At 47.5% G+C, this 10,516-nt stretch overlaps 1 protein-coding gene across 1 annotated transcript; it reads left to right on the top strand.

Moving 5' to 3' along the window:
* The first annotated feature begins 435 nt into the window (after window positions 1-435).
* LOC129548343 (pregnancy-associated glycoprotein 1-like) lies at window positions 436-9,361 on the top strand. The gene is made up of 9 exons (XM_088832266.1): window positions 436-503; window positions 1,550-1,700; window positions 2,676-2,793; window positions 2,893-3,011; window positions 4,195-4,388; window positions 5,303-5,419; window positions 7,068-7,209; window positions 7,298-7,396; window positions 9,086-9,361. The coding sequence occupies exons 1-9, from the start codon at window positions 451-453 to the stop codon at window positions 9,359-9,361; spliced, it is 1,269 nt and encodes a 422-aa protein (XP_088688392.1). The 5' UTR covers window positions 436-450.
* Window positions 9,362-10,516: the final 1,155 nt, after the last annotated feature.

The following is a 10,516-nucleotide window of genomic DNA, read 5'->3' on the forward strand; positions in this document are numbered from 1 at the left end:
TAACCCCTTATCATCCTAGCATCTCCTCTGCAAAGAAGACAGCAATGCATATCTCATGAAGTGGCTGGAAAGATGACATGAAACCAAGAATGTTGAGCATGGCCCTTAGTATCCATTTTGTTGATGTTCTTAGCAGTTTTTTTCTCCAAATAGGCAAGGTTCTCCATATTCTTAGATGTCCATTCAGATCAGTTTGATTTTCCAGCCAAACTTCAAGGAAGAGATAACAGTTAAATTCTCTGTGTTCTGAGAAGCTTCAAAGTCCATTCCCCCAGGACACTGATGAAGGTAAAGATTTTATCGAGAGCTTTGTGTTTTTTTTTCCCAGATCTATTAGTGGCCTAAAGGGGAAAACTAGGGCATGGGGAGCATATATAACTAGGGGCTTCCGGTGACCACTACATGCTAAGAACCTGAACTTCCCTGAGTACTTGGAGCCAGGAAAGAAGCATGAAGTGGCTTGTGCTCCTCGGGCTGGTGGCCTTCTCAGAGTGCATAGTCAAGTAAGTATGGGGACTGTAAGCAACATCATATTCCTTTCTCAGATTTTTCTTTTCATCTGATTATTCTTCCATCTCTCAGGTTTAGAAGGGAATGGAATATTTCCCTAAGTGTCTTAAAATTCAACGCTTCCTTATTGATAAGGAGCTTGCTATAGGAACTGTGGATCCCAAAGTCTTGGTGTAGATTTGCATAACTGCACACGTCTTGGGGTCCTGTCATGTCATGACCTATTGAAGTTGGAACTCCATGCAACTGTCCAGTGAACAGTCTGTGCAGATGTAGGTGTGGTCCTGTGGAATAGAGCTTTTCTACCTTTTATTCACCATGTCCTCTCTGTTCCCGCTCTGCTTCCGTGTGTATGTGTCTATGTCTGCATCTCAGTATCGCTCTCATTTGTCTCTCCATCTCTTTGGAAGTCTCTGTGAGTGTATTTCTCTCTGTGCTGTTTTCTTTCGATTTTTCATTTGACTCTTCCTTCCTTCTCAAGCCTCTGAATTTCCCTTACTTGTTTCCTATCTTTTGAATTGTTCTTTCAACCCTCTCTTCTCTTTCAACTTGGAGAAAGATACACTGTTTTATATCTGACAAGCAGTGTGACCACAGCCTACTCAGAAATCTCTTGCATTTCAAACTGCTCCTTTGTAAAAGAGGATAAGAGTCACCCTTCTACCGCCACCCTTGAACTTTTATGGGAAGAATAGAGTGGGATGGCAGTAGCTAATGGCTGTCATTGTTGAGACTTCCTATTTATCAGGTCCCTTATGTCCATCACTTCACTTATCCACAAGATATTCTATTTGGAGGGTTTGTATTGTTACATTCCGCCGTTTTACCGAAGGGTAGTCTGAGACCCCACATGGTCATATGGCTTACCATAGATTGCAGAACAGAACCTGTATTCAAATTCATGTCTTTGCCATGGTATATGCATATAATTCTGATAATAATGTGCCTCATAAAAATGACTAGAAAATGCACAGGGCCATTACAATGACGGCTAATCGTAGCTCCTTTTTTGTTTTCCTTGTCAAATGCTCGGTGAAAGAATACCTCTAAGGAGAGTGAAGACCATGAGAAAATCCCTCAGTGAAAAAAACATGCTGAACAGTTTCCTGAAGGAACATGATTACAGACTGTCCCAGATCTCCTCTCGTGGCTCAAATCTAACTATTCACCCACTGAGGAACATTATGGATGTAAGTATTTTGGGAGCTTGGTGCTCCAGAGCACCCCATGGTGCTCTAGCGTAGCACTGGGGCTCATCTGGAGGTGCCGGGTGGGATGTTGGGGTTGGGGTTCCTGCAGGAGTCAGAAACACTGGAAAACAGAGACCCCACGCAGAGGAGAAGGCACTCTCATCCTCAACTGTTGGTCTTTGTGACTGAGCTAGGCAATTACCAGGTGGCAGGTAAATTTCCATTTCTGTGTCAAAGATGTGTCATTAACTTGAGGGAGATTGTTCCTTCTGAGCTAAGTGAGCCACTCAGTTACAGATGAAAAGTGAACCATCACTGATCAAAAGGTAGAACCAACTGCAAAGCAATTGTGCATCCCCAGGCAGAGGAATTCAGTTTCCACAGATGCAAGAACCACAGCAGTAAAAAGTTACTTAACCCGGATTCCGTGTAAGGCCATAAGAATCTAACACGGTGCTTACTGTTTTTAGATTAGAAATGGGCTTATTTTGTCTTCAAGAATGCCCATGCCAGCCTGAGAGACAGGCAAAGAGTAAATACATGTCAAATGAAAGGGTGACCTGTGTGGTGTTGATTGGATGTGTTCTGAGTTTAGAGAGAGTGGCTGAGGTTGTTCAAGAAGGACCTCCTGGAGAAGGGGGAGCTAAGGCTGGGTTTGAAGAGACTACAGAGCCTCTCAAATGAAGGCACCAGGACTTCTCTGGGTGTCCAGGGGTCCTGGAGGTCCAGTGGTTATGCCTCTGTGCTTCCAAGAAGGAGGTACCACTTCAATGCCTGGTCATATAGCCAATATTCTGCATAAAATGGAACACAGGAAAAATATATCAAATTCAGATTCCTCTGTAAGCAAAGTCTGTGAGCTCACGGTGGTTAGAAAGTGATCTCAAGAGATATGTGATGCCCAGACGGAGGCAGCAGTGTGGGAATAGAGGGTAGCCAGTTCTGCACCAACCCACTCCCTCCTTTTCCCTGTAGAAGCTCTACGTGGGTAACATCACCATTGGAACACCCCCTCAGGAATTCCAGGTTGTTTTTGACACAGGCTCATCTGACTTGTGGGTGCCCTCCATCTTTTGCAGCAGCCCAGCCTGTTGTGAGTACAGACACCCCGTATCCAGACCATGTTTCACTTGCCCTGCTGCCCTGTTTTCCACCCTTGCCACCTGATGAAACTTATCTCTTGTGTCTGCAGCTACACAGGTTATGTTCTTACATCTTCGGTCATCCACTTTCCGGTTTACTGAAAAGATCTTCAGCACCAACTACAGTTCTGGAAGGATGAAAGGGCTTGTTGTTCATGACACAGTTCGGGTAACAGTATAGGAAATGCTGAGTCAGGACTGGCTATGGAGTGACCACTGCTTGCAAAACAGATGCAGGACCACCTGGCATGACACTTCGTAGCCTAACTCCCATAGATATTGGCCATCTTACCCACAAGATCATGTCCCTGGGGAGGCAGTGCCCATGGTGAAACACAAGCAAACAGATTATCTAACGCAGAGAGTGGCTTGAGGTGTGGACTTGCAGCTCCTCTGACCATGAGGATTTCAAGGTTCATTTTGCGGGGAGTGAGAAGACAGGAAAAAAGCACCCACTTTTACATTCACAGACTGTTCCAGGCACTTTCAGGTGATAACTGGTTTAATCCTGCAACAACCTCACACAGCAGGTGGTCTGATTAGCTCATGAAACATATGGGGATACTGAGGTGCAGACAGCAAGGGCCTTGCTGAGGTCACACATGTGGTAAGCAGTGGAGTTAGGCTGGCTTTTCAGGACTGTAGTTGCTTGGGGTGTTTAGGGACAGGATAAAACTGATCTGGGGACCCTGGGTGCAGTCAAGGGCTTCAGGTATCCAGAGTGGGAAACTGGAGGCCTGAGAAGTCAAGGGGCCTGATATATGAGTTCTCACTCTAGGGGACCCTTGAGAATCTAATAAACCTATGGCCTGCCTCCCCAAAGAACTTGAATATTTTCCTCTCTCTCTCTCTCATACACACTCACGCAGATACACGCATATCCCCAAAAGTGAATTCCTCAGGCAGTAATTTCATAGAACCCTGCAAGCAAGATTGTGTTTTCGACTTCTGTCTTTCTGGACAGATGCAGAAACCACAGTACCTTACAGAGAATGCAGTCCATTCCTGTCATTAGGTCATAGAGATGCCAGGGAAGACTATCTTGCTCTAGATCGTTTTGTCCACAAGGGGGCACCAATGGGACCTGGCCTGTCTCGGGCTTGCTCCACCTGTACAGAAGTCACGAGGCCAATTTGACTCCCTCAGGTGGTGTTTTTCAGAGGGGCAGATGTTTTAAAAGTCACAGCCTGTCTCAAATGGAACCCAAATTCCCCTCCCAGCTTGGTCTAGCCATCTAGGGTCCACCAAAGACACAGCCCAGCCTCGATTCTTCTCTGAGGATCTAATGGCAATGCACCCAGCCCAGTCCTAACCCCACTTCACGTATGTGCGAACACTCTTCTCTCCCACAGATTGGGGACCTTGTAAGTATTGACCAGGCCTTCGGTATAAGCCTGGCGGAATACGGGTTTAAGGGTGTACAGTTTGATGGCATCTTGGGCTTGAACTACCCGAACATGTCCTTCTCTGGAGGCATCCCTATCTTTGACAACCTGAAGAATCAAGGTGCCATTTCTGAGCCCGTTTTTGCCTTCTACTTGAGCAAGTAAGTCTGAGATGAACAAACCCTTTCTCCAAATTAGCTGTCAGATATTTTCAGTTACACAAAAATTATAGAACAATTGATAAAGAAGTATCCTGAGAGATAATCTAACCCAGGATTACTATGGCCCCAGGGCCCTACCTGGCTTCACCACTGGATTTTCTAAATAATGTTTTATTGGAACATAACCCTGCTCCTGGGTTCAAGCCCAGTAAATTGGTATAGGGGATTGAGTGAGGAGGAAGGCTAATGGAAGGCAACAGGAAACAAGTTGAAGGAAAAGCATTAGTATTTGCTTATGAATTTGATAAGGAAGGAAGGAGAAGGATGGTGGATATATTCCTTCCTCATTAGCATTTCACTGGGAGCCCAGGACCAGCTACCCAATTTGTAGGAGCCAGTTAAAAACGAAAGTGTTTGACACAAATGTGTGGGACCCCTTTTTCAAGAAATAGTAGGTATTTCAAGACAGGGAGAACAGAGGTGGGATCCCATCTGAATGTGGGGCCCTTTGGACAGTAGAGGTCACAGGCTAGTGGAGTCAACTCTGGGAGACCTGAAACCAAACCCTTAGTACTCCCAGATCTTGATTTTCTTGAAAAATGACAAGGTGGACAAGCACAAACACTTCAGCACCCTTTTCTCTGAGGGTGTCTGAGCACTCAGGTCGCAGGAAGTCCAGGGCGTCTTCAGAAGACATTGTGGGTGGAGCCCAGCCAGGTGACTCGGCTTCTAACCTCCTCTGTGCCACTCATTAGCCAGCATCTGACCTCAGTCTGGATCTTAGTCTCTCCTGGCCTCGATTTCTGCATCTTTACCTGGGAACCTCATTAGGGCCTGATGGGTGGACAAGCAGAGCTCTCAGACAGTGCTGTCGTTACTATACTCCAAGGATTCTGCCTCTCTTTTCTCTACAGAAACAAGCTGGAGGGCAGTGTGGTGATGTTTGGTGGGGTGGACCACCGTTACTACAAGGGAGAACTCAACTGGGTACCGTTGATCCAAGCAGGCGACTGGAGTGTTCACATGGACAGGTAAGCCTCTCCCTCTGAGGGTCAGCCCAGGTGATGCTCCCACTACTGTACATGGACACAGGCAGACACACACAAATGCATTCTTGGATACATAGTCACACAAACATATACACCAACCACAACGACACAGACAGACATACAGACACATGGAAACAAACAAGCAGATACATATAAACATACAGAGAGTCACATAAAAACATGCACAGCTACTAAGAGACACACAAGCACACACAGAGACACACACAAACACACATACAAAAACACACACAAGAACATGATACGCAAACAACCCATGGGTTCCTAATCCCCAGGCCTCCTGATCAGGGCTCTGACCAGGGTCCTGAAAGGGCTCAGGGAGGTCTGTGCCCCTGGGAGAGGGCTGCACCCACTGCCCTGTAAGGCAGGGAGCACGGCTGCAGTGTGGTGAAGAGAGGCTCAGGGAGGATTTCTCCAGCCTGAACAGAGTTGTGATAAGATGACCAACTCTCCAGGGCTCCCTGGGACCAAGGAAGTTCTCAGTACAGATAAATGTCAGTTATAAAACAGGGACAGTCCTGAGAAAATGGGGAAAACTGGTCTCCTTAGGGAGAAGCTACCCAGCAGTGGAGAGAGGTTGGCTGCAGTCTTAAGACGTGAAAGCAACAAATAAAAAAGACACCCCATGTACCTGGGCACACAGTGGGGCAGGAGCTATAACAGAGAGTCAGGATGGTGGTATCCAGGAGTGACAAGAGGCGTAATTGATAGGATTCTGTGTGATACATTCAGACAAAAGCTGACCTGTCCTTTGGAGTTTCTGTGGGCTAGTCATGTATTTCCTGGCTAGGGACTGAGGGTCTGAGCTGGTTGTAGAAGCAGTGCTGGGAGACACCCTCTCCCAGAGGAGTCTCTCTCTCCCCCTACTAAAAAATCTGCCTCCCCTGTGAATCTCCATCTTCACTCTGTGTGTGACCTGTTATTTGTTCCCCACGAGGTACTGCCATCTGAATGTTTCTCATTATTTTCACAGTCCTCATTCACTCACTGAACAGACAAGCACTGTGCATCCACTGTGTGCCAGGCACTTTAGGGAGGCAATGAGAATAAAACTCGCCCTCACATCTAAGAAGGCCGATGAACATGAAGTGACTTGCCACATAGTGAATTGTAACTTTGGAACATGCTAGACATGAGGAGAAGGCAATGGCAACCCACTCCAGTCCTTTTGCCTGGAAAATCCCAGGGACGACGGAGCCTGGTGGGCTGCCATCTACGGGGTCACACAGAGTTGGACACGACTGAAGTGAGTTAGCAGCAGCAGCAGACATGACGCAGGGCCTACAGAGAGTGACCAAGACAGGAGACTGACAAACACCAGGGGAAAGACTCCCATGAATCTGTGACAATTCAGTTGGATTCTGGAAGATGAGAGGAAATTTGCTAGTTGAAGGGAAGTGGAGTCCTCTAGGAAGGAAGGCCAGCTTGTGTCAAGGTGCAAAAGAGCCTGGTGTATTCAAGTACTGCATTCAAGGATGTCAAGGAAGGTGCAGTGTCGAGAGCAAAGAAAAGAGGGCCAGAGACGAGGGGCTGTTCAGGAGACAGTCGGGAAGGGCCAGCTCTGGGGAGACTCAGAGTGACCTTGATGCCCCTTTCTTCCACTGTCTCTCAGCATCTCCATGAAAGGAAATGTTATTGCTTGCTCTGGTGGCTGTGAGGCCGTTGTGGTCACTGGGACATCACTGATCAAAGGCCCAACAAATCTGGTCAATAACATCCAGAAGCTCATCGGCGCCACACCACGGCGTTCCAAGGTGAAGGGTCATGCCCCAGGGTCTCTCCCAATCTCCACACAAACAAGGCTTTCCAGGGCCAAACTTTCTCCCTCTCTCTCTCTAACAGCACTACGTTTCATGTTTGACGGTCAATACTCTGCCCTCTATTATCTTCACCATCAACGGCATCAACTACACAGTGCCAGCTCAAGCCTACATCCTCAAGGTGAGGGGGCAATACTGAGGGCTGGTTCTCAAAGTGGAGTTTGCAGGAAACCTTAGGCTGCTGCTGGGAGGAGGGCGCCGTCTGCAGGCCATCTCGCACTATTGCAGATGCTGCTGATCCCTGTGGCTGGGCTAGACCCTCTTACAAACCAACTGCTTGAGATTAAAGGGTTGTTTGGGACACTGATCGTCCTGAAATAAATGTGGAGACGCCACACCATGTTGGCATGGTGGGAGTCACAAGGAGAGGGGAACACTAAGGTCCTCAGTCCTCAAAGAGCTTCAATTCAATCTGAACCCTTATGTGCATGAACATGAAAGTCAGCTCTAGCAGTCCCTGAAATAGGCCATGTTACAAGGAGAATGGCTGGGGACAGTCCTGGTGTGATGACCCAGCATAAATCAACAGTCTCCCTTCCCTTCTCAAAGATTTCCTGGTTTGCATGATAAATTACATTGTCAGCCTAGTTCTCGGCTCATCTTCCCCTTGATCTGGCCAGGTGCCTCCTTTGTGAGTTGGGGTACCTTACCCCTCTGGGGGAGGTTGGATAATAAGGTGAATAAAGGGTGCACAGTGACTGCTCAGCCCCGGCCCAGGGTGGAGGCTTCATGTCAGCTCCCTGCGGGAGTTCAGAACAGGCTGATGGGCTCAAAGAAGACTTTGACGAAGAGAGGGAATTTCAGGAATTCTAAAACCACAAACTCATAGAGCCATATGGAGGGTTGCTTGGTTCTAGGCAAAAGTGCCCTGGATTCCATGCAAATGGCATCCCAAGGTGCTCTGCACTGGGGCACTGGGGACTTACTAGGGGTGATGAGGGCTACGGACTGACCGGTGGGGATGGGGAACCAGAGTACGTTACCGAACAAGTCTTGAGTGGCCAAAGAGGGTGACTGTGGGCTGAAGGAGGCTTCCCAGAGTTCCTGAGTTAAGTCTGCAAGAACGTGTTGTGGGCCCTGCTCTATTTAAGATGGATAACCAACAACGAGTTACTGTGTAGCACAGGGAACTCCGCTCAGTATTATGACAGACAGGATGGGAGGGGTATCTTTGGGACCAGGTTACCTGGATACATATGGCAGAGTCCGTTTTCTTCCCACCTGAAACTCAGAATATTGTTAATCAGCTATACTACAATACAAAATAAACGTTTTTTAATAAAGTAAGGATTGTGGGGACGCAGGAGGAGAAACAGGATTCTCTGCAGAGAAAACAAGGAGCAGGAGTCAGAAGGAAGAAACAGGGAGTGAGGGGAACTTGGACACTCGTATTCTGTTTTTAAAAATTAGATTGAAGTGTGGCTAATTTTCAGTGTTGCTGTAAGTTCTGCTGCACAGCAATGTGACTCTGTTATACACATAAAAAGTATACTTTTTTCTTATTCTTTTTCATGTGGTTTATCTCTGGATATTGAATGTAGTTCCTTGTGCTCTACAGTAGGGATTTGTTGTTTTCATTCCTCTGTTTCCCCAACTCCCAGTCCTCCACTCACTACACCCTTCCTCATGGCAACCTCATGTCTTGGCCCTTTTTGGTTTTGCATGAACTCTCACATCCCCTGCTCCTGAGAAAACCCCTTGATACTCACAAAAAGTGGGAAATAAAACCAAGAATTGTGCTGGGTCTGGATATTGGGGGAGGTCGCTGGCAAGGGCTCATGCTGACTGGTGTATGTCTTGACTCCACCAGAATTCTAGAGGCCACTGCTATACCGCCATTAAAGAGAACAAACTGAGGACATTTAGAGAGACCTGGATCCTGGGTAACGTCTTCCTGAGGCAGTATTTCTCGGTCTTTGATCGAGGAAATGACAGGATTGGCCTGGCACGGGCCAATGCTTGGAGTGGTTCAGGAATCAGTATGGCCACTACTAACACACACTCACTCACACTGAAGGCACTCCTGTTCAGGATGCTGGTGAACTGTATTTGGTGGTCTGCACACCCTATTCTCAGTAAAGAATAAAGGGTTCCACTCGTGATGGTGCTGCAACAAATGGGTGCCTCTCTTTGTGTCCGGGAGTGAAGGATCGAGAACCAAGTCTGAATCAAAACTGAGAGGAGCCCAACTCCAGCTGGCTTCAGGGAATGGGGAGACTCATTGAAATAATTGTGGGAATCCAGGACACAAGACTCAGAGCAAATACAAAGATCTCAGTGACAGGACCCAAGAAATTAGAAGTCATCAATTCTCTCTCACCCTCGCTCTTTCCCTTCGCTCTTCTTTGATGGTCTTAGCCTGGTGACTTTCTTCCTTAAGGCTTCTACACCTAGTGAGGGAGTCCAAACTACTTGCCCTAAGGTTTTATATCCAGAGGTCATCTCTAATAAGGAAAGAATAGATTGCAGACATCAGAGTTCGAGGGTGTTCTCTGAATGACCCACCTCACATCACATGTACAGCCCTAGATCAGCCATCCTGGCAGGGCCATGGGGTCCTATGATTGGCTTTACATGGTCTTGTGGCCCTGACCCAGCAGCACACATGATTGTAAATTTCCTGCAGAACTGCATGACTGAAGCTGGGGAGAGGCAGCCCCAAGAAAGCAACTGGGGGATGATCTAGGCCATGGAAGAGTTTGTGATGACCCACCAATTCCACCACCTCCTCATTCAGAGGAATTATAAGGGGTAATGAAATAGACTCTCTTTGTCCAACTCAGATGATCTTATCACTGGGTTTCTCCTCCAGGGGATTTTGGGTGAGGTACTTCACGCAGAGCTGTTTCCCTTTTGTTCCCACACCCCAGTCACCAGCTATCTGCCACATAAGTCTGCTCTGTCCTTTCCAGTCCTACTTGGTAAGTGGTGGCCCCAGTGGATCCCTGAGCCATCCCCCTCCTCCAGGGCCCTGATTGCACCCTCCTTGGCCTCCAATGCTGCTGGGGAGAACACAACACATGTATCAGGGGACTCAAAGTACACAAAACCTTCAGCCTTCCTGAGCTTCCTCCAGGGGTGCAGCTACAAACTATTTGCTTGGAGCTGCCATGGTTAGGCACTTTTGCAGTGGAAGCATCCGTTCTTTCCACCTGGAGGCCCTGAGTAGATGCCTCAGCTGAGACAGCAAGAGTCAGATGTTGATTTTCCTTTGAGATGGACTGGTTTGATCTTCTTGTTG

Source organism: Moschus berezovskii, chromosome 25 (assembly GCF_049115385.1).
Source record: "Moschus berezovskii isolate FMDL1 chromosome 25, NW_MosBer_1.0, whole genome shotgun sequence".
Taxonomy (NCBI): Eukaryota; Metazoa; Chordata; class Mammalia; order Artiodactyla; family Moschidae; genus Moschus; species Moschus berezovskii.